Source organism: Aristolochia californica, unplaced genomic scaffold (genome assembly GCF_029961685.1).
Source record: "Aristolochia californica isolate CCGP_79_NKW_82.1479 unplaced genomic scaffold, dmAriCali1.0.hap1 SCAF_9, whole genome shotgun sequence".
Classification (NCBI taxonomy): Eukaryota; Viridiplantae; Streptophyta; class Magnoliopsida; order Piperales; family Aristolochiaceae; genus Aristolochia; species Aristolochia californica.
In genome coordinates, this window is record NW_027182290.1 from 7581242 (window position 1) to 7606546 (window position 25305).

General features: G+C 37.3%; 1 protein-coding gene across 1 annotated transcript; it reads right to left on the minus strand.

Moving 5' to 3' along the window:
- Nucleotides 1-14051: 14051 nt before the first annotated feature.
- On the minus strand, nt 14052-15066 carry LOC137940608 (metalloendoproteinase 2-MMP-like). Its single transcript, XM_068785763.1, has one exon. The coding sequence runs from the start codon at nt 15064-15066 to the stop codon at nt 14128-14130; it is 939 nt and encodes a 312-aa protein (XP_068641864.1). The 3' UTR covers nt 14052-14127.
- Nucleotides 15067-25305: the final 10239 nt, after the last annotated feature.

Consider the following 25305-nt stretch of genomic DNA (forward strand, 5'->3'; position numbering starts at 1 on the left):
GGAGGATCTGGGATCTGCCACGGGTTATGGATCTTCCATGCATTGTTGTAGGGATAGTTGGAAGACATCGAGAAGACGAAGATCAATGGAGGATGCGAGGATACGTGGGTTTTTGAGAAAAACCCTAACCTCGAGATCAAGAAGGTGATCTCAAGCCTGTTTACGCTAGATTTAACCTAATTCTCAATGCTTGCCTTTCTCATTACTCTTACCCCTTAAATAGGGTTCACCTTGTTAGGGTTTAATATAAAATATTACAAAAATATCCCTATAAATAAAATATTATAAAAATACCCATATAAATAAATTAATCCAAAAATACCCATGTGGCCTAAAACTGAAATAAAATAAAGTAAAATAATAATGTTATTGTGTTCATAACACTATGATATTTGGTTCAAGCTAGGATCACTGCCATTACCTCCCAGCTTGAGGGGGAGAAGTAGAAGAAGTACAAGAAAGAAGTATTTTATTCCTTATGTTGTGGATAAGTTTATGTGACCAAAATATTCAAGAAAGAGGGACAACAAAAGATGAAGTTTGTGCATCTAAGAAGAAATTTTTATATCGGATTATTTCATGGTTTCTTTTACAAAGTTTATTAATTGGTTCGTGTTATATGTGTTGGAAGATGGTCGTGTTATTAATAGTTGCTGCTATTATGTCTCTTTGGGGACATTATTGAAGAGGAGGTGCCCTCATATAATCATTTATTTTACCGCATAAAAAAATATCTCGGTTGGGAAACCATGACGAAGGATTCCCTATCTACGCCCTATAAAAAATATCACTGCTATTATGTCTCTTTGGGGATATTATTATTGAAGATGAGGTGCCCTCATATCATCATTTATTTTACCCCATCAAAACATTTCACGGTTGGGAAACCATGACAAAGGACACCCTATCTAGGCGCTGTTAAAAAATATCACTGTTGGGAAACCATGACGGTTGAAATTATTATTACATATATGTTATCCCCCCTGTAATGGCTTTTATGACTCCTACCACTTGAGAGTCGTTGTCCTGTGGAGGGACACGATGGTGGACACTTCAGAGCAATGCTGATAGACACACTTCCATTAGAAGACAGAGTGTGCCCTGCATCTAGCATTAGGACTGGAGTATAGAGCAATGGCTTACCGGCTTTGAGTGATTTTTATTCTCACTTATATTATGCCACAGGGTCTCATGGAAGGACGCAACAACGTGAGGGCAAATGTTGGAAGATGAAGGCATATTGGAAGATGTGTCATTTTATACAAAAATATTCTATACATCAATTGCAGCAAGCTGGGAGTTCATGTTGTTCTCTCACACCAGCTTGAGGGGGAGTGTTGGAAGATAGGTTCAAAGCCCACACGACCAAGGAAGGCCCACATGTCTATGATTATTATAAGATGGGTCACACGACCAACACATGACCAAGGAAGGTCCACCACTGTCCACCGAGAGATCATGGAGAATTATGTTGCTGGAAATCACAGGAATGTGTATCTTGTTTATGGGGAACCTTTAGATATTGTCGGTATTGGTAATGTCAGTTTAAGAATGTCAAATGGGTCAGTGTGGAAAATTCACAAGGTGAGATATGTAGCAAAATTGATGCATAATTTGATCTTAGAAGGGCAACTTGATGATGAAGATCATAATGTGACTTTTAATGGTCCTACTTGGAAAGTCACTAAGGGAGCGATAGTTGTTGCATGATGAGTGAAAATTGGAAATCTTTACATCTCTTCCAGTTGCAGAGACACGGTTGCATTTGCTGATGTTGTTACTAAATTTGAATTATAGGCTCAGTCACATGAGTGAGAAGTGAATGAAAGTGCTTCAGTCCAAAGGGAAGCTACCAGGGTTGAAAACTATAAATAACAATTTGTGTGAAGGCTGTATTTTTGGCAAGCAGAAAATGGGCTTTTCTAAGGCTGGAAAGGAGCAAAACTAAAAAAAATTGGAGTTGGTTCACATAGATGTGTGGGGGCCTTCAATTGTTACTTCCCTTGGTGGTCCTAACTACTATGTGACATTTTTTGATGATGTAAGCAGAAAGGTATGGGTTTATTTCCTAAAAAAGAAATCTGATGTCTTTGATAATTTCAAGAGATGGAGAACAATGGTTGAAAATGAGATAGGTTTGAAAGTCAAGTGCTTGCAGACAAATAAGAGGGGGGAATACATAGATGCTGATTTCAAGCGGTGTTGTGCCGATAATGGAATCAAGATAAAGAAGACTATTCCTGGAAAACCTCAATAGAATGTTGTGGTAGAGAGGATGATTAGGACTTTGAACGAGCGTTCTAGGAGCATGAGACTGCATGAGGGATTGCCAAAGATGTTTTGGTTTGAGGCTATTAGCATCACTGCGTATTTGATCAACAGAGCTCCCTCAACACCATTGGATTGCAAAATACCAGAAGAAGTCTGGAGCAGCAAAGAGGTAAGCCTTTCTTTCTTGAAAGTTTTTGGTTGTGTTTCTTATATTCATATTGATTCTGCTACTAGAAATAAACTTGATGCTAAATCTAAGATATGTTTCTTTATTGGCTATGGTGGTACCAAGTTTGGTTATCGCTTCTGGGATAACCAAAATCATATGGTTTTCAGGAGCAAGGACATGATCTTCAATGAAGGTACCCTATATAAAGACAGGTTGAGAACAGTCTGAGAGCACAAGTGATGAAGCCAAGAATTCTGAAGTGATTCAGTTGAGAGATCTTCCAATTATTGAGATGGAGAATATTGCTCTAGAAGACTAGGAAAATCTAGCCCCAGAAGTAAATTAAAACATCCATGTGACTAAACTCAGGAGATCTGCTAAAACTAGCAGACCTCCACAGAGGTACTTCCATGCACTGAAATATATTTTATTGACTGATAAATGTGAATGAGAGAATTATGAGGAAGCCATGCAAGTTGATGAATCAACCAAGTGGGAGTTGTCCATGCGGGGTGAGATAGATTCACGGTTATCCAATCAGACATGGCAGTTGACTGAGTTACTAAAAGAGAAGAAGGCCTTGTAGAACAAATGGGTGTACCAAATAAAAGATGAACATGATGGAAGCAAGCGGTACAAGGCAAGACTAGTGGTAAAGGGCTTTCAACAAAAAAAAAGGCATTGACTACAATGATATTTTCTCTCCAGTAGTGAAATTGACTTCTATTAGAATAGTGTTTGGACTAGTGGAAAATGAAGACTTGCACTTAGAGTAGTTGGATGTAAGGACTGCCTTTCTTCATGGTTATTTAGAGGAAGAAATTTACATTATGCAGCCATAGGGTTTCAAAGCATAAGGAAAGGAGAAAATGGCCGAACCGAGCCAATTTGTGAACAGTTTGAGTTCGGTTCAATCCCACCTCAGTTCGGCTTGATCAATCCCAAACTCAAACCTAATTTGAGTTCTGAGTTGCATTGGTTTAGTTACGGAGATGGTTCGGTTCAGTTTGGTGTGGTTCGTTTCGTCCCCTCGACTGACTAAGCCTCGGTTGGGTTTGCAGGATTGTGAGTCAGCTCGGTAACTTAAACAATTTTTGGCCATTGGGATCTTCAATCCTCTTTTTTGGAAAAATCAGAGTTACAAAGATGGGACCGAAAAATTGCCACTTTGGAGCCTTTCCTCCTCTCCCATTCACTTGCCAAACTCCAATTATCTCATCTTCTCTAACAAACCGAGAGAGTAAGTAAACTCTCGGACTCTGCCTAGAGGGTTGCCCTATTTCAATAGTGTCCTATTTTTTCAACAGCCTCTTCAATCAAACGGTAGCAGTTCCTAGGTATGACGTCCTCCTGTCACCATTATGGATCCTCAATCTTCTGGCAAGAAATGATAGCTTCCTGCCCTCTCGTTTCAAATGGAGAACTTGGATGCCAAATTGTTGGGCTGTCTACAACATATAGACTCAAGCTACTCCTTGGCATGAACAGTGAGGCCTCTGCTATACAAGTGGTGTTGATTGTCCCTACACGAGGAAGGGGCCATAAAGGAGAGGGCGGGAGAGAAGGAAATGGATAAGAAAGTAGACGAGATTTTTGAAAGTAGAGCAGATGACCCAGCAGCAGCCATGATGGATTCAAATCTCAGCTTTGAGTCTAAAACTACTGAGGGAGAAAATCGAAGATGGATCTTAGAGCTCGAATCCATCAAGCAGGAGAATGAGTCGATGTTGAATGCTTACCACCCCTCCCCAAAAGATAGAGAATCAATCGAAGGGCCGAAATTTCCCTCCAATAATAGAAACATTTGAACTCCAACTAACATAACAAACAACGCACAACTCCACTAATTCAATAATCCAATAACAAATTCAGAAAAAAAAAAACTACCTATCAATTTCTTCATTCTACACAAACATTCTTGTTTCCCAGTAAGTGTTGTAATCCTCTTTAAAATTCTCCATCCCACACTTCGTTACACAATCAATCTGCCATGAGCCTACGAGTAGACATCTGGTAGACTGTAACGCTTGGTTATGATGGGAGGCTTTTTATAGGGAGCTAAAAGGAGGGATTCCGTCTTCCAATGGAGCAAAAGAACCTCGTGAGCTTCCATGGTACCCAACCTATTGCTTCAAAGAGGAATCAAATGATCTAAACTTCCGCATCGAAAGTGATTCAAAGAAGGCTACCTCACTTGACCCCTCCATCTAGTTTCTATCGCATTAGTGAGTACCCCCCACGATGAATGATAGACGACAATGACAACCTGCAATTTGTTACGTTGAGGAGCCTAATCAACCCCTTACACTGAGTCGGCATATTGATCAATATATTGATTGTTGTTTCATTAAAGGAAGTTTGGGGATTCCACGATATATTGACTATTGTTCCATTAAGGGAAGTCTAGAGATTTCACTTTTGTATTGTGTTTAACCTAATTTTCTCTTTATATTTGGGGGTGCCACTATTAGGGTTTTACCATGGAGAAGGATTTTGAGTTGCGGCCCAAGTGAGGTTAGAGAAAAACACTTGTAAGTGTGTGTGATTTCTCTTGTAAACAATTTCATCTTCATAGTGGATTACTAGAGCGACGGAAGACAGGACGTAGTCTCACCTTGAGGCGAACCTATATAAATCTTATCTTTTTGCGCTTGTTATTTTCTTCTTATGTGATTATTATTATTACTCTCGTTAGTTTGGAATTAGGGCATCTAATTTCTAGCACAATTACCATTCACCATTTCATATTTATCTTCCTCGCTTTAACAAAAAATCTCACAAATCAACTTGGGTCATCTTTTAATGGATTCACACCTTGGGAATAATGCTTCTCATTTTAAAGCAATTCTTTCGATTAAACAAAACTTTAATACGACAGTTTCGTGTCGTGTTGTTTTCGAATTTGGCTCCATCACTTCTCTAGGAGTGCTAAGGCATTGCTTGGTGGTCATGTTCATACTAATCAACATGACTAATGTTCAATAGACCCATTTTTATGTAGGGTTTATGTACAAAGGTCATGCCTAATTTATGTAGAGGGCATGCCTAATTTTATGTAGAGGTCATGCTCAATTTTATGTAGAGGTCATGTTCAATTTTATGTAGAGGTCATGCCCAATTTTAATTAAAATTTATGCCTAATTTTATATATAGTTTAATTGACATATATTTTATGCAAATTTTTACATGTAGATTGGAGAACTCAAGCTCGAACTCGGTTAAAATTATTGGGCTTGAGCTCTATTAAAATTTTAGGCTTGAGGTTGGACTCAACTCAAGCTTGATTTTGAAATATTTAAATCAAGCCCAGCTCGAACATAAGTAGGTTCAAGCTCAGCTCAACTCGATGCCACCCCTATCTATTGCCACCATTGCTTCAGGTATGCTTTTTGCCACTACCTCCTTTTCATCCTGGATTATTGACTCAGGTGCCTCTGAGCATCTCATCGATTATGAAGCTCTACTATACTCTTTATCTTATTGCCTCTCAAATAATTTTTTATCATACTTGATGGATCCCAAACCAAAGTTCTCTGGAAATGATCCACCTCTGTTACACCATCACTTTCACTCAATGATATCTTATTTGTTCCAACTTTTCACTTGAAACTATATTTTGTCAATCAACTTACAAAACACTTTTATTCCGCCATCACCATCTCACACTCTTCTTGTGTTTTTAGTGACAAAGCGGGTGATTAGTCGGGGAGGTGAACAAGGGGGGCTTCACTACTTGGACTTGCCTCAAATAAATGCAGTCTCAACCAAGCAAACCGAGGCAAGATTATGGCACAATTGGTTGGGACACCCCTCAAAATCATCTCTTCAACATCTCTTTCCAGTTTTTAAACATTTGTTAGTTTTAAATTGCAAAGTATGTCAACTTAGCAAACACTAGAGGACCACATACTATCCTCAGACTGAACTTAAAGTGTTGCTCTTTTTTCCTTGATCCACACTAACGTATGGGGACCCTTGAGTGTCTCGAACATTTTTAGAGTTAAATACTTCGTCACTTTTATTGATGATTTTACTCGAGTCACGTGGATATTCCTCCTTAAAGAGATCTAGAATTTTATCCATATTTTAAGTCATTTGATGCTAAAGTAGCCACTCAATTTGGCAAGAAAATAAAAGCACTTCGCTTTGATAATTCCAAAGAGTATCTCTCTAGTGATCTTGACTCCTTTGTCAAAAAAATGGCATTATCCATCAGACATCTTGTGTTTACACCCTCCATAGAACGGAGTAGTAGAACGGAAAAACTGACATCTCCTAAAAGTAGTTTGTGGCTTACTATACTCCATGACGGTACCATACTTCTACTGGCATCATGTCATACTTACTGCTTGTTTCTTACCAATAGGCTACCCTCATCCATACTTGGTCATAGATCCCCATACTCTTTGTTATTTCCAAATGATGAACCATTTTAATTTCCATTAAGAATCTTTGGCTACACATGTTTTTATTCATGTTACATCACCTTAGAAAAATAAACTTGACCCAAAATCTATCAAGTGTATTTTCATGGGCTACTCTGGCACATGGAAGGGTTATGTTTGTTATAATACTTTTCTATTAAAGTTACTTGTGCCTAGGGATGAAGACCTTCTTTGTACATGCCTCTCCTCAATTGGTTGTGCCCCCTGCTTTGGATATTCTTCAATCCCCTGAAGTATTGGCTGATACTACTCCTGTGGAGTTTACGGATCCCACCGAATTAAGTCCATCTCCACCTACTTTTGTTCCATTTGGGCCACAATATGATACTTGAGTTATAGCCTTAAGGAAAGAAACCAAGATCTGTACTAGGCCCTCCTACTTCTCACCCAATATCCAATTTTGTGTCTCTCCACTGTTTGTCTTCTTCATGTTGTCAATTTATTGCATCTATCTCTTCAATCTTTGTACCAAAATTCTATTAGGAGGCTTTGAGGCATCTAGGATGGAAAGCTGTAATGGAAGAAGGAGTGCATGTACTATATGAGAATCAGATATGGACTCTAGTTCCTCTTCTTTTAGGCAAGAAACTTGTGGGTTGTAATTAGGTTTATACCGTTAAACATAATTCAGATGGATCGATTGCGCCCATTGAGGCAAGCCTCATTGCCAAAGGTATACCTAATTCTATGGAAATGATTATGAAGAAACATTCTCTTTGGTGGCCAAATTGAACTCGATACGTATATTGTTATCCCTTGCTAGTAATTCCTCATGTCTGATATATCATCTTGATGTAAAAATGCTTTCTTGGATAGGGATATTAAAGAAGAAATATATATGTAACAACCACCTAGATTTGTGGTTGAGGGGGAGTTGATATGCAGATTGAGGAAATCTCTATATGGTCTAAAACAGTCTTCTCATGTGTGGTTTGATAAATTTAGCCAAGCACTTTTATAGGTTGGATTTCATTGACACTTAGTAGATCACTCTGTATTTATTAAAGACATACCTGAAGTGAAAGTACTTTTGGTAGATGATATTATCTTAATCGGCAGTGATTCAGATGGCATTCAAGAGGTAAAAAATAATATATGTGAAGATTTCAAAACAAAAGACCTTAGATTACTTAAATACTTTCTAGGTTTTGTGGTGTTATAATCCAAGCATGGGATCATACTATCTCAGAGAAAATAGGCTCGATCACATGAGTAAGAAGGGAATGAAAGTGCTTCAATCCAAAGGGAAGCTACCAGGGTTGAAAACTGTAAACAATTCTTTGTGTGAAGGCTGTACTTTTGGCAAGCAGGAAAGGGTTAGCTTTTCTAAGGCCGAAAAGGAACAAAAGACAAAAAAATTGGAGTTGGTTCACAATGATGTGGGGGGGCCTTAAGTAGTTACTTCCCTTGGTGGTTCTAACTACTATGTGATATTTATTGATAATACAAGCAAAAAGGTTTGAGTTTATTTCCTAAAAAGGAAATCTGATGTCTTTGATACCTTCAAGAAATGGAGAGCAATGGTTGAGAATGAGATAGATTTGAAGGTGAAGTTCCTACAGTTAGATAATGGGGGAGAATACATAGATGATTATTTCAAGTGGTGTGTTGATAATAGAATCAAGATGAAGAAGCCTTTTCCTAGAAATTATCAACAAAATGGTGTGGCTGAGAGGATGAATAGAACATTGAACGAGTGTGCTAGGAGCATGAGATTACATGAGGGATTGCCAAAGATGTTCTGGTCTGAGACTATTAGCACTGCTACCTATTTGATCAATAGAGGTCCCTCAACACCATTGGATTGCAAAATACCAAAAGCGGTCTAGAGCGGCAAAGAGGTAAACGTTTCTTTGTTGAAAGTTTTTGGTTTTGTTTCTTATATTCATATTGATTCCACTACTAGAAATAAAGTTGATGCCAAATCTAAGATATGTTTCTTTATTGGCTATGGTGGTACCGAGTTTGGTTATCAAGAGCAAGGACATGATCTTCTATGATGGTGCCTTGTGTAAAGACAAGTTGAGAACAAAGTCTAAGAGCACAAGTGATGAAGCCAAGAAGTCTGAAGTGATTCAGTTGAGAGATCTTCCAGCTATTGAGATGAAGAATATTGCTCAGGAAGACCAAGAGAATATACCCCCAGAAGTAAATCAGAGCATTCTTGTGATTGAACTCAGGTGATCTGCCAGAACTAGCAGACCGCAACAGAGGTACTCCCCTACACTGAATTATATTTTATTGACTGATAAATGTGAACCAGAGAGTTATGAGGAAGTTGTGCAATTTGATGAATCAACCAAGTGGGAGTTGGCCATGAAGGACGAGATGGATTCATTATTATCCAATCAAACATGGCAGCTGACTGAGTTACCAAAAGGGAAGAAGGCCTTGAAAAATAAATGGGTGTACTGAATAAAAGACGAACATGATGACAACAAGCGGTACAAGGTAAGACTGTTGGTGAAAAGCTTTCAACAAAAAGAAGGCATTGACTACATAGAGATTTCTCTCTAGTAGTAAAAGTGACTACTATTAGAGCAGTGCTTGGACTAGTAGCAAATGAAGACTTTTCACTTAGACCAATTGGATGTAAAGACAACCTTTATTTATGGGGATTTGGAGGAAGAAATTTACATGATGCAACCACAGGGTTTCAAAGCACAAGGAAAGGAGAAAATGGTGTGCAAACTTCAAAAAATCTTGTATGGTCTTAAACAAGCTCCAAGACAGTGGTATAAGAAGTTTGATACTTTTATGAGTAGTAATGGTTTCTTGAGGAGCCAGGCGGATCATTGTTGTAATGTGAAGAAGCTTGATAACTCCTACATTATTCAACTACTATATGTTGATGACATGTTGATAACAGGTGCAAGCAAATAAGAAATAGATAAGTTGAAAAGGGAGTTGTCCAAGAAGTTTTCAATGAAGGATTTGGGTGTTGCAAAAAAAATCTTTGGGATGAGGATTACTAGGGACATTGATATCTTGAAACTGTCACAAGAATAATATGTGAAGAAGGTGTTGAGCAGATTAAACATGAATAATAGTGAGTACTCCTTTGGTTAGTCACTTTAGGCAATCTAAGGAGCAGTCACCTTCTATAGAGCAGAAGCGAGCCCACATGGCCAATATGCCTTATGCTTTTGCTATTGGCAGTCTCATGTATGCCTTGGTATGCACTAGACTAGACATAGCTCATGCAGTTGGAGTTGTGAGTAGATAAATGAGTAATCCAAAAAAACAACATTGGGAAGCAGTGAAGTGGATTATCAGGTATTTGAGAGGCACTGCAGACTCAGCCTTATGTTTCAGAAAGTTAGACTTGAGATTACAAGGTTACGTAGATGCTAACATGGCTGGAGACATTGATGGTAGGAAGATTACCACTGGATATGGATTCACATTGGGTGGTACAACAGTTAGTTGAGTCTCTAAGTTGCAAAAGATAGTTGCTCTTTCCACTACTAGGGCAGAATATGTTGTCATGACCGAAGCCAGCAAAGAGATGGTATGGTTGCAGTCTTTCTAGGAAGAATTGGGCTCAAGCATAGGAAGAATGTATTGTATTGTGACAGTCAGAGTGCTATTCATTTATCAAAGAATCTTGTTTATCATGCCAGAACATAGCACATACTGGTACGTTATCACTTCATTAGATTGGCTCTAGTGGATGGAGTCTTAGCACTTTAGAAGATTCAAGGGAGTCAGAATCCGGCTGATATGTTGACAAAGACTTTTACAATCGAGAAATTGAAGTTGTGTGCAACTTTAGTTGGACTTCTCTCTGAGGATTAAGAAGGTATTGCCGCTGTAGAGGAGATATTGATGATGGATTAATCTCCAAGAGTGAGATTGTTAAGTTGTGGTGCCTAATTAATGCTTTACACTGAGTTAGTCAATACTAGCAGTAGATTAGTAGCAGTAACAAATAGCAAAAAATTGCAGATTACCAGTAGCAACAAAAAAAAAATTATAATACCAACAAGAAGAATAGGTATCAACTGCTTCAAAATCGTCCAAGCTCTCTCCCTCCTTGGTAGGCGCTCTCTCTTCTCCCTCGTCCAAGCTCTCTCCCTTTGGTAGTAGATCTCTCCTCTCTCTCTTCTCCTTCCTCTTCTTACTTTGGTTGAGGTTCTTATCATGGGATCCTAAATTCTACAGAAGAGAAGAGAAAGAGAGAGAGAGAGAGAGAGAGAGAGAGAGAGACAGACAGAGAGAGACAGAGAGAGAGGAGAGAAGACAATTAGGGTTTTTGGAAGATATCCAAACCTCCCCCTTAGCCTTTATTTATAGATGTCAAGAGTCTATAAATTATAAGTATACCCTTCACCCTAGAGAGAGTGAAAAAGAGATAAAAAAACTTAAGATATTTACAATAATGACACCCAAGCTTGTTTATGTCTTTCAACAAGATTCTTCAAAAAGGAAAGTCTTTACAAAGGAAGATTATGATCAATTATAGAATATCATAACTTTGATAGCTAGCCCTCAAAGTAACCCTATAGTTACAGTTGATACTGTTGGTATGTATTCTCTCACTCGTGTTCTAGTTCTTCAACTTGAGTTATTAACTTCAGAGCCTCATAAAATCTTACTAGTAAAATTAAAAATTTATCCTCATTGTCTTCCTATACTATGGATCGATTTGTATCTGTTGTAGATGGGTCCCAATCCAAAGTTCAGATAAGCGAAACTTCTATTGTATGCTCTTCCTTATTACTTTCTAATTCTTTATTTGTTTCACAATTTCTATTAAGCCTCATGCATGTTAGTCAGTAAACAAAAATGTTGAACTATTTTGTAACCTTCTTACCTTCACATTGTGCCTTTCAAGACATCAAGATGAAACATTAATGGCGACCATGAGAAAGGGGGTCTCTACTTTTTGGATTTTAAAAATTGGACTACCATACCAACAACAAATTAAGAAGTTGTTCAATGGCATAATAGGCTTGGTCATCCTTCGTTGTTCAGTTTGAAAATACTAGCTCCTTTGTTTAAACATCTTAGTAAGTTATCTTGTGAGTTTTGTGAGTTTGGTAAGCATAATAGATCTGTGTTTCTCCCCAAGAAAGATAAAGTATCTTCAAGTTCTATTTCTTTAGTTCATTTTGATGAGTGGTGACCGGTCAATGTACTAAACATTTTTCAATCTTAGTAATTTGTGTTATTTTTGGATGATTTTTTTTAGAGTTACATGGTTATACTTAACAAAAGATAGATAATGAGTATTTACTATAATTGATTCTTTTTGCTCTATGGTTGAAACTCAATTCCAATAGAAGATTCAAATTTTTTTTATCTGATAATGCCAAGGAGTATTTCTCTTCTCAAATTTAACTCTTTATGTAAAAAGGGAAATTATTCGCCAATAATCTTAACCTTATACACCACAAAAAATGGTGTTTTAGAAAGAAAAAAAAAACATCTAGTGGAAGTTGCAAGGACCGCTATGCTACCTATGAATATTACTCAATTTTTTGGCCATATACTATCCTTACCACATTTTTTTTATTAATAGTATACCTTCTAATGTTTTATAGGGTCACACATCCTTCTCTAAATTGTCTCATGATACTCTTTTTCCATTTCCACGTCGTGTGTTTGGATGTGTTTACTTTGTTCATAACTTAGATCTCATCAAAAGAAATTCAGTCATAGAGCCATCAAATGTATTTTTCTGGTATATGCCAAAAACCAAAAGGGGGTGTTACAATGTGGGACCCACCATGAGGACGTGGGATGCCATGAAGAGTCATCACCCAAGCTAACACGAGTTTAGAAAATAAGAAGCACAAACTGAAATGAGTTAGAAGACTTGAAGATCAAGTGGGACCCACAAAGATATCAAGAGATGGAATCTTATCAATATGATCTGGAAGATCATGTGGGACCCAAAAGGATAAGGCCATGAGGTGGCCTCCTCCCTTATTTCCACATTATTGAAGAAGAGTTATAGTTCAACTAATATTAGAACTCTATTAGATTTTGTTATCTTTCCATGATAGACTTATCTTAGAGAGTTAGAGTTGGAATGTAATGAGGAGATTTAAAGGTTAATTGTATAACGACTCTATCACTTCCTCTACTGTAAATAGAGGTTTCGTAATTGGAATAAAAAAAGTTCTACAATTCTCTCTTGAGTAAATCTCTCTCTCTCTTTTTGGCGCACACCTTGTTCATCTTCTCTTCTTCTCTCTACCCGAGAGCCTTCTTTCCCTTTTCTCCTATTTCTTTCTCTCTTTCCTTGCTCAGAATATTGAAAAAGGGATCCTAATTTCTACAAGGGGTATCTTTGTTATTCACCAAATCTGAAAAAAAAATATTTATCTCTACTGATGTTACTTTCTTTGAAGATCAATCATACTTTCTACCAGTCCTCTTGGTTTTCAGTCATCTACAGGGTTGACAAAACCAATTGTTCCATTGAATAACCATCATTTACAAGAGGAACAGCCATCCATTGAGCACCTCTTATCTCCCACTGTTGATCACTCACCTGTGGAATCTTATGGTGTTCCTGAGGTAAGTTCTCCACCACCTTCTCTTGTTGTGTTTGGCCCACCTTATGATACTAGGCCTATTTCTATACAAAAGGAACCTTGGTCTAGTACCATTCAACCACCCTCTACTTCTCATCCAATTGCAAACAATATCTACTCACAAGTTATCCTTGAGTTGTGTGTCTTTTTTGGCAGCCTTAACATGCTCCTCTATTCCTACTACCTATTAAGAAGCCTTGTTTCTCTCTCTCTCTCTCTCTCTCCCTCTCTCTCTCTCTCTCTCTCTCTCTCTCTCTCATGTTTCTTGTCTTTTTCTTGTAATATCATCTAATTTCACAAATTTCAAGCAACTTTTAAACTCTAACCCAATTGGTTCAACTTTTAGAAAAATGTATTATTTCAAATTTTACAACTTTTAAACTCTAACCCAATTGGTTCAACTATTTTTTAAGAATCCAAATAAAGGCAGATGAAAAAATTTTAAAAAAAAAAAAAGTGGGACCAACTAAAATTTTGCGCTAAAAACTAAATGAATTTGAATGATGATATGTATGTTATAGAGCGTATACAGCTTCAGAACCGGTTCTATTGCAATCCACATTCTTTCGTTAAATCATTGTTGATTATAACCAGAATACAGTAAAAGCTCCTTGACGTCACTACATGCAGAGAGATAAAACTCACTTTTCAATTTATTCCATGAGCTAATGGCAAGATAGTGAATAGGCCAATCCAATCAGAGATCATACAGATCTCTGATGCCGTCGATGTCATCCTGGTGCAGCTCTCTCTTGACAACACCAGTAGGAATGCCGGAGTACATGATGGCTTCCGCAACTGAACTATGACCAAGCCCGAGCAAGTGACCTATCTCATGGACAGCCACGGATTCCAAGTCAAACTCTTTCATGTTGGGATTGGTCGACCAGCTCTCTTCCTTGTCCAGATGGAACTGCCCAACGGTTGGGTAAAAAGAATGGGCAAGGGTTCCTCCCGGGCCATCGAAGGGTTTACCATCTCCGTGATCACCGGCATAGAATCCGATTTTGATGTCTGAACTCTCCAGGCTCTCAATCTCCTGGAAGGAGAACTTGGTCACCGCTGACCATTTTCTGAAAGCATCGGCTGTAATGGATCTTAGTCTGTCTCCACTGTTCAGGAAAGCATAGGTAAGTTGGGTCTTTCCCCATTTACGGCGCCCCTGGTTCACAGTATAGTGCAGGACAACATGGACGCTTGCCGGCCTAGAGTGATGAGATTTGCCGGAGTTCATGGAAGTCGTCCCATTGATGATGTCTGGAACCCCACATCTAGGCTTCATCATTTGTTCCACCGTCCGGGCGTCGAGCTTCCCGGAGACATTGAGATTGTAATTTAGCTGGTAAGTCCTGATGGCGGACTCAAGGAGATGATCGAAATTGTCATCCCGAGAAGTACCTTCTAGGGAAGGTGAGTAGCTCTGCAGGTAGCCGAACCTGTGGAGGTACTGCTTTAGCTGGCGAAGGCCTTCAACAGTATCTCCTTTCTGGCATCCCACCAAGTTTTGCAGAAAACCGAAGGGTTTATGCTTCGGTTTCACACCCTTGATCTCCCTGGAGAGCGCAGGAGAGGGCAGAGAGCAAACGAAGAGAAGAAGAAGGGAAGTTGCCAGAAAGGAGAGAAGTTTAAGCGCCATAGCAAGATAAGAAATTTGTGAACGGGCAGTGTCTGGTTTTTGAATGAGCATGTGGGCAGCTATATATAGTCTATTTTGATTTAACAAAAGAAGAAAATCAAAGGTGAAAAGGTTATTGATTTGTTTAGTCTCACTCCTGCCGGGGGTCTACACGTTCATGTTGGATAATTTTTTAGTTTATAATAATTTATTTTTTAATTATTTGAGTTAAATGATAGAGTCCTGTTATAATGTTTTTTTTATTTTTGAGTACTAGGAATGGTCAATTGAATTGATTATAGGGTTCTTAGATCAAATAATTTAATTAATTGATAATAATTTTTTTATAAATTCATATTTTGTTGGTAATTAAGTTAGTAGATGGAGTCCTAATAGCCACTTACACATTATTTGACTACTAATTGATTAGGCCATTATCAAATCAATCTATCAATTGATATCAGTCTATATGTCAATTCCTCACGATATGGTAATTGAGCTAACAAATGGAGTCCTAGTACACATTATATGACTGCTAGACGTCATAATTAACATTATCTCCAGTTTGAATTATGTACCTACTAATGGGTGGGTCCTATTTTATATACTATTTCACCTTTAAATTGTAAGGAAAAGTCTTATTGACTAAAAAGACTTCATATAGGTAAAATATTTCCCAATCAATTCACCAACCTTCGACTACAACATTAGACGTTAAACCAACTAGAAAAAAGGATGACAAACAAAAGGAACAATGAGGAAAACAAAACAAGAGTTAAGTAGTGCTTTTGTATAGAACTAAAGTTGAACTTAAGAAGACAGACATAAATCTTGATAAAGAGTGATAAAAAAAAAATTCAAATAAAAAGAAGAAAAGAAGCATAAAAGATCCACTACAAGAAGTTTGACTTTTCTCTAGAAAAGATTATTTTTTTTAATAAAAGCATTCTGGATGTAAGTTTTCACCTAGAACTCTCGTTGGGAATAACCCACAAAAAAAAAGTAAATGTCGATAAAAACGAATTTCATTGGCAATAATTAACCATTTCTCGATGAAATTATTTTATTGTTCCTTTTCAAATGAATGTGTTGCTAGAAACTTCCTTTTCATATCTTTAGTAACTTAAGTGTTTATTATAATCCAAATAATCTTCATGAGGATCTTGAACTTATCATTCTCCCCCATTTTTATGATGACAAACACTTACAAGCATATAAAAATATAAGCTAATATGAGTGCATATTTATGCCTAAATTTTGAAATTTTCCATATGCCTTATATATCTCATGTTCTATCTTGACTTCCCCTGAGTCCAATTCTCTATATGTTTCCCTTTCTAAATTATTCAATTAGAGAATACCACTTAGTTTTTTCGCTTTTTTAAACACTTTTTGTGCTTATCTTAATTCTTCTCTCCCTTTCTTTTGTAGGCCTTTTTATTTGCTTATCTCAATGTTTCTCCCCCTTTTGACATCATCAAAATTCTTACGGGTATCATGCAATATTTTCTCTTTGGCAATTAGATTTTACACCCCCTTCCTATGGCTTGTACATTATTGTTATGTACATATTTTCTTCTACATCCCCCTTATATTGATAGAAACCACTCTAAGGCCCTATTTTTTCATCTTTCAAAAAAGGATCTAAGGTTGGATGTCTTGGGAAAAGGCTGGAATTGGTGTGTGAATAGTATTTTGATGGAAAAGGCTTGATAGAATGGAGAGGATTTTGAGGCGAAGGGGCTCTATGGGGCAAGAGGGACCATGTGAGGATCTTGGAGGAAGGAAGCAAGAAAGCTTCTAGTCAAGGGGGAGGCAAAAGAAGAGAAGAAAGGGAGAGAGGGAGAGAGGCAAAGAAGGAAAGAAAAGGAGAGACAGAGTTGGGATGAATTTTTGGATAGGGAGAGGAGAGCAAAAGAGGTTTTGGGATTAGTTTGTTTGATTTTTACTTCAGCCAATATCCTTATTTATACTTTTTCTCTAGAGAAACTCCTCAATCAATTAGGATTTCCTAATTACATAAATTAAAAGAGAGATTTTTGAAAATTTTTAAATCAAATGCAATCTTATTCACTTGAGATATTTTAAGAGAGAAAAGTATAAATTCTAGGAATCTACCAAAAAGAGGAAAGTAATACTCACATCTCTACCCTTGGCCTTTATATCTCTTGCGACTTTTGCCTTTCACCTTACATGCCCCATGCATCTGGATGAACATGTGTGTCACCTACTAATTTTCCAGGTGGTATCCCTTCCCTTCTTTTCTTGCTTATTATTCCTTTTTCCTTGTTTCTTTTAGAGGTTTTAGGTTTGTTATTATTTCACCCTTCCTGAAGATCAACCTTGTTGTCAAGGTTGGAAACCTAGAACGAGAATAAGGAAGCCATCCTCAAGTTCCCAAGTGACTTCTTCTAGCAGGGTTTGATCCCATTAAACGAGGACCTATGTATGTAAGTTAGAGCCACGTTGTACCTGATATTTCTTCAATATAACCAGTGGGAGAACTATTTTTTTTGCTTTAATGGATGACATGGTGATGCACATAGTTTTTGTTTCTCCTAGTTGCTTTTTAATTGAGAGTCGTGGAATTCCAGATGGATGGCCGATTCCTCTAGTAAGCGCAAACTGTATGCTACTTTGCAATTGATTAAAACACTTTGAAGGGTCCAAAAATTATTGGGACAAGTTTCTAATTCTGTCTTGTGGCAAGTGATTGTTGTCTATAGCGTTGGAGCTTCAAAGAGACCCAATCACCCACAGAAAACTTGATTTCATGTGTTTGCAGTCATGTTGACTCTTCATGCGTTATTGAGATAAAGCTAGATGGTGTTTGACCAGTTTCAAAGTCTGATCTCGATCTACCAAGGCTTCTTTACGAGTTGCAATATGTGTGGTGACTTTGTCATATGATGAGATGTCCAAAGGAGGTCTACCATATTCTAATTCAAAAGAAGATATATTTACATAAATATGAGAAGAAGTATTGTAAGAGTACTCTATCCAAGGAAGACAAAGGCTCCAGAAAGATGGTTTGTCTCCAACAAAATCAGTTCAAGGAGGTTTATAAGCATTGATTGACCACTTTGATGTGTCCATCAATTTTAGGATGATAAGTTGTACTCATTTGTCAAGTTGTGCCCTACAACAGAAAAAATTCTTTTTAGTAGAAGCTTAGAAAATTTTAATCTTTGTCCAAAGTTATAGTTCATGGCATGCCATATAATTTGGCTAAATGAGTGAAATAGTCTTCAACAATGGTCTTTATTGTATACGGATGCTTGAGAGCACAAAAATAGACATAATTTATGAATCTATCCATGATAAAAATATCAATGTATTTCATTTTAAAGGAGGAAGCCCTTCGATGAAATCAATCGATAAATCCTCCCAAACTTTGTCTGGGATAGGTAAAGGTTGCATGAATCCTATTGATCATTGTAGTGTTATATTTGATGTGTTGGTAAACATTGCAATGGGCCACATACGCCTTGACATCAGCTTTGAGACCTCACCAAAAGAAAGAGATTCATACCCTATAGTGAGCTTTTAGAATACCTTCATGTCCCTCAGTGGGAGAGTTATGCATTTCCTTGAATACTGTTTGTACTAAGGGTTTGTGAAGTGCTTAAACCACTACTTTATTATGAAATAAGAGTAATGAATTTACCTCCTTGTGGTGGGGCATTATGGAATAATTTTGACATAATTTTTGGAATTCATGCATGGTTGAATACATTGTGTAAGATTCTTTAATATCCTACAACAGTAAAGGAACAGGTGATGCACTAAGATAGTGGAGAGTAGTGCCATATTGATGGGAGAGACTACCAACTATTGTGTTCTTGCTTCCTTTTTGTGGATAATTTTAAAGTTGTGACCCCTCAGTTTGACCAACCATCATTGCATTTGAGTGATGATTTTTTATTGGAACAAATATTTGAAAGAGCAATGGTCGATTGAAATAGTGAACTTTCTCTCAATTAGATATGGTTGCCAATGTTGTACTGCTAGGACCAAAGCATAAGTCTTTTTTCATATGTGGATCAAGAGAGCATCCTACCCTTGAGAGGTTGGTTGTAGTAAGCAATTGGTTGTCCATCCTACATCAAGAATGCCATAACAATGGTTCTAGAAGCATCATATTCAATAAGAAAAGTTTTCAAAAAATTTGGTAGAGCCAATACCCGAGCAATACACATTTTTTATTAGAGGCTCTCAAAAACCTAGGTATCATTATCATCCCATATAAAAGCATCTTTTAGAGTAAGATAGTTAGAGGTCAAGTAATTGTGGCATAATCTTTGATACATGGATGATAATATTCAGTTAGACCTAAGAACCCTTAGAGTGTTTCAAGGTTTTGGGTAAGGGCCAATCCAATAATGTTTGGATTTTATCTTGTTCAAACAACACACTTTCTTGAGAGATTGTTAACCTAGAGTTGACTGCTATCCATATTTTGATGATAAAAAAATTTAATACTGCTAATTATTATAAATTTAGCATTTTAGGGGTCTTTCCTTCAAGAGATATAGAAATCAAGGTCCTTGAAAAAGAACTGACATATGCATCTCAATGCCTCAAGCTCTATCTATGTGTCAAGTCATCTTGAAGAAGTGCCCATGAGTGAAGAAATGAAGAATGGAAGTTTAGAGTCCAAGTTTTTTAGAATTTTAAGAACTCTAACTATATAAGAGAGCAGCCCCAAATGTTCAAAATTGAGGTACAAATGAACTTTTGGAGCTTTAGGGCATATTGCATTCACAACATGTTTTACATATGCACATCGAAGTTTTAAACATGTTAGAATTACTTAGGATAAATTTTTATCATGCTTTGAAGCCTAGATTAGGAAAATGGCTTTGGCATGATCGATCATCCAAAATTCAATCTGGCTACAAGTATAAAGCATGATCGATCAATTAGGGTAATTGATCGATCAAACAAAACTTGTACACAATGAGCTATAATGCATGATCAATCAATCCTATTGAATTGATCGATCATCCTTGTCCAAGCAATGGAAAATTATAAAGCATAATCGATCATAGCTACAATATTCATTGATCATACAAAAGTACAGCAATAAGGGATATAATGCATGATAATCAGACACAAGTCATTGATTTATCATACATATTTTTGCATAGCCAGAGGAAGAATGCTTGATTTATCAATCAGGTTGGACAAATGAATTAACTTAAACTTTCTAATATGTCTAAAAGGAATTGATCGCTAAATTAGCCTAAAGTCTAACAAAAATATAGCCTTTACATATGATTGATCAATCATTACTTTGTATTTATCGATCATTGAGTTGTCAGCTTTTTGTAAACGGCCAAATAATGGCTAGTTTGGCTTGGGCAAGTTATAAATACCCCAACAAACGTGCACATTTATTTGTAAACCTACCACAATCAAATCAATCTTTACTTGAAATTCATTTTAAAATATTTTTTGAGAGAACAAGAGCTACAAATCTTCTCAAAATCCCACTTGAGCGTGTATGTGGATTAAAATAGAATTGAAATCTCCTTTGTGTAAATCCCAACTAATAGAGTAAATTAGTAGAATTTTCTAAGCAAGGGTTTTTGGGTGGCGAATACCAATAGGGGCACGTTGATAACAAAACGCCTTTGTTATTTATGGTGTGTGCATTTTATATTTTCTTTAAATTTCAATCTGGCACACTTAGCACACAACCAAGCACACCCCCCCCCCCCCCCCCCCCCCCCCCCCCCTCTCTTAGGCCAAAAGAGACCACATGTCCAAGATTCGTTGAAGAAAAACTACACTTAGATATTTTAAGATGGAGGTATTGATATTTGTTGGAAGATGGGCTCAAGCCCACAATCTCAAGGCTAGTAATCCCACACGTCTAACTGGTGGCATATGGGTAAAATATGATACTTTCCATAAAGATGGCATAAAGGTGTAAATACTTGTTCTTTTTATGTCTCTTCTTTTATCAAGTTGTATCCCTAAGGGCATTGTAAAGTTATAAATAAAGGCATTGGGTAAGAGGTAGAGTATTGAAGCTCTCCCCTCTTTTCTCATGAAATCCGTCCAACCTCCCTCCTCTCTTGGTCGACACACCTTCTTCTCCCTTAATCGAAACTCTCTCCATCTTGGTTCATTCCTTCTCCTTATTCTCTCCTGCCTCTCTTCTTCTTCTCATTCTTCGTTGATCTAAAGTCCTCCACATGGGATCCTAAAATCTACATGGTATCAGAGCAAGGTGTTTAGGATCCCCCTTGATGAAGTATACAAAAAATTATTTATGAAGTCTGTCCAAGAATTTGTTCATGAAAGAAGAAGTCCAGCCATGAAGAGATAAGTGTATTTTGGCCATTATTTACATACTCTTTCTTTAATTATTGAATTATTGATTTATGAATTACATCAAGTCAATATAATCTTCATCTGAGCGGTTGTGAAGATTTATCTCTTATGAGAAGATGTTATAATCTTGATCTTCTTGTAGCTAAATTACAAGCTTGATCAAGATTAGTTATTGCTAGTGTCTTGTCAAGATTGATGAAATGATGATTTGTGATTCGGTTACCTTTATGCAAATTGGATCAATTTTCTTTGAGGTGGAATTCCAGCACATGTTGTTGTAAATTCTCTCACTTGACGCTGCTCATGGGATCTTGTTATGTTGTTGGATGACCTTTGTATGGTTAAAATTCCAGCACCTATTTATCTCTATTATTTTGCTTCTCTTGAACTCCAACAATTGCTTCTTCTTTTTTTTACGTTGGAGTGTTCCCATGAGCTAAGAAAAGTTTGTTTCCTAGAGTCTTGATTTGCCTCTAAGTATTTCTACAAAAGTTTACCCAAGGTTTGTGTTGGAGTTTGGAATAAGGCATAAGAGTTTGCATCTATCCTCTCCTCTTTGTTTTTCTATAAGAATATAAGAGGAATTGAGTGATGGCAGGATCTTGTCTTCACTTGCTAAAAGCACAAATTCCTTGACGATATGGTGCTTGCTCTCATGGAAAATTTTTATTCATTCCATTGTCAATGGCTGATTTGGTCCACGGTTTCTACAAATTGCATTGAGTAATTGTTATTTGAAGACGCCCCTTGCAATTGACCTTGGAATTTGAATAGCCTCATAATGGAGACTGGAACAAGTAGCAAGAGTGACATACTCCACATTACTACAATTCCATTAAGAGGTCTCTCCAATTATCTTAGTTGGTCACAATTGGTACAAAGGGTTCTCGTTACTCATGACCTTCTCAATCACGTAATCAAACTCCCTCCTCTGATTGATGAAGAAGATGTAGCCTACCTCAAGTAGGTTAAAAATGAAAACCAGCTTATTAGTTGGCTCATCAATTGCATGGAAGAGCAAGTAGCTAACAATGTGGTCCACTTGGAAACAACCAAGGATATTTGGGACGCATGTGCTAAGCTATACTCCAGTACGGCCTCCTTACAAAAATTATTCGATGTCTTACAAAGTATGTTGAATACTAAACAAGGAGATAACATTCATGAGTTTTTGGCCCAATTTCAGGGCCTTCTCCAAGAAAGGAAAATCGCTCAACTATATTCAACAAACATTGCAGTTCAAGAAAGGCAACAGGAGGACTTGGTAGCAGCCATTTACTTGACAAATATCAAGCCCTAACTTGAGGTTGTTAAAACCCAACTTCTTATCTCCTCCGCTCTTCCATCCTTTGATGACATCAGTGCCATGTTGCTACGGATCCTTGATCCATCTCCTACTTCCCCTATTGATGCTTCATCTGCTATGTACTCTGGTAATAGGGGTACATCATCCTCATACCGAGGATGCAATAGAAATATAAGAGGAGGTCACAATAGAGGTGGTAGAATGGGTCCAACCCATTCCTACACTGAGCCTTGCCTTTGCACATATTGTGGTGGTTAGAACCACCTTGTGGAAACATACTGGAAACTTCATGGCAAGCTTGATTGGGCTACAGCTAACCCAACCTCAATTAATATTGATAAACGAGAAGAAAAGGCTGAGTCCCAATCCGGTAACGTGACTCTCACTGCTAAAGATTATGCCGCATTTCAGAAGATGAAGTCTTTAATGGAGTCCTCCATTCTACCATTACCTACTGCTGCTACCACCATTGCCTCAGGTATACTTTCTTCCTTTTCATCCTCTTCCTCTTGGATCATCGACTATGGGGCCTCCAAACATCTGTCAGGTAACAAACACATGTTTCATTCTTTATCTCCATGTCTTCCCCAGAAATTTGTTACTATTGCTAATGGTACCAAAACCAAGGTACTTGGCAAGGGTTCCTCATCTCTTACATCTTCTATCCCTCTTCAAGATGTTTTGTAACAAACACATGTTTCATTCTTTATCTCCATGTCTTCCCCATAAAATTTTTACTCTCGCTAATGGTACCAAAACCAAGGTACTTGGCAAGGGTTCCTCATCTCTTACATCTTCTATCCTTCTTCAAGATGTTTTGTAACAAACACATGTTTCATTCTTTATCTCCATGTCTTCCCCAGAAATTTTTTACTATTGCTAATGGTACCAAAACTAAGATACTTGGCAAGGGTTCCTCATCTCTTACATCTTCTATCCCTCTTCAAGATGTTTTGTTGGTCCCTCAATTTCCTTTAAATTTTCTTTCGGTTAGTCAAATAACAAAAAATTTGAATTGCTTTGTCACCTTCTCACCCCTTCTTGTACATTTTAGAATCTAACTATGAAACGGATGATTTGAATTGCTTTGTCACCTTCTCACCCTCCTCGCCTTACAATTATAAGTGTTGTTCCTTTTGGTTTAATACACTCTGATATATGGGGACCTTTGTGTGTCTCTAATATTTCTCAAGTTAAATACTTTGTTACATTTGTTGATGACTTTACCCCAGTCACTTGGTTATACTATTTAAAGAATGATCAGAAATCTTTCCTATTTTTAAAACCTTTCAGGCTATGGTGTTGACTCAATTTGGGAAGAAAATTCAAATCCTTAAGTCTGAAAATGCTAAGGAATACTTATTTAGTGAGTTTCAATCATTCTATGAGGGTAATGGACTTTTCCATCTAACATCGTGTGCCTATACCCCTCAATAGAATGGTGTTGCTGAAAGAAAGAAAACCACCTTCTTGAAGTTGTTCGAGGCCTCATCTACTCCATGAAGGTACCTTAGTTTTATTGGCCTCATGCTATACTTACGGCCTATTTTCTTATCAATAGGTTACATTCATATGTTCTTAGCAGTAAAACTCCTTACTCTATTTTATTTAATGGTGAAGATCCATTTTCTCTTCCTCTTAAGGTTTTTAGATGTACATGTTTTGTCCATGTCACTTCAGCACAAAAGAGTAAGCTTGATCCTCGTTCTATAAGGTGTATTTTTTTGGGGTACTCTCGCACACAAAAAGGATATGTCTGTTACAATCTTACCCTTCAGAGGATGCTTATATATTGGGATGTGACCTTCTTTGAGGACACCTCTTTCTACTCCTCAATTGATGCTCCTCCAGGGTTGACATTTCTTTCTATCACTCATTGTCCACTTATGCCTTTCAATGTTGATATTACTCAACACCCTGAAGCACCGGTCACCACCTCACCTATGGAATTGTCAGATCCACCCAAGGTAAGTCCTTCTCCTCCTATGTTTGGACCAGAATATTGTACTCGGCCTATTGCTTTAAGAAAGGAAAAGTCATTCCTATACTACTTCTCACCCTATCTCCAACTTTATATCTCACCATCACTTGTCTTCTGATTGCTCTCAGTTCCTTGCATTTATTTCTTCTTATTCCATTCTACAGTCCTATCATGAGGCTCTGAAACATCCAGGATGAAAGGCGGTTATGAATGAAAAAATGCATTCCTTATATGAGAATCAAACATAGTACTTAGCATTGATCCCAAAAGGAAAAAACCAGTCGGTTGTAAATGGGTTTTTTTGGTTAAACATAACCCGAATGGGTCCATTGCTCGTCTTAAAGCCCGAATCGTTGCTAGAAGATACACCCAGTGTTATGGGATAGATTATGAGGAGACCTTCTCTCCTGTTTCAAACTTAAATTCGGTACGTATCCTCTTATCTCTTGCTGCTAACTCATCATGGCACGTATATCAACTCGATGTAAAGACTGTCTTCTTAAATGGTGATATACGTGAGGAAATTTATATGGTTCAACCAATAAGTTATGTGGTTGAGGAGGAGTTTGTATGCCAGTTACAAAAATCCTTATATGGGCTTAGACATTCCCCTTGGGCTTGGTTTGATAAA

Coding starts and splice junctions, on each gene's coding strand:
- LOC137940608 (XM_068785763.1), bottom strand. CDS start 15,066: ATGGCGCTTAAACTTCTCTCCTTTCTGGCAACTTCCCTTCTTCTTCTC.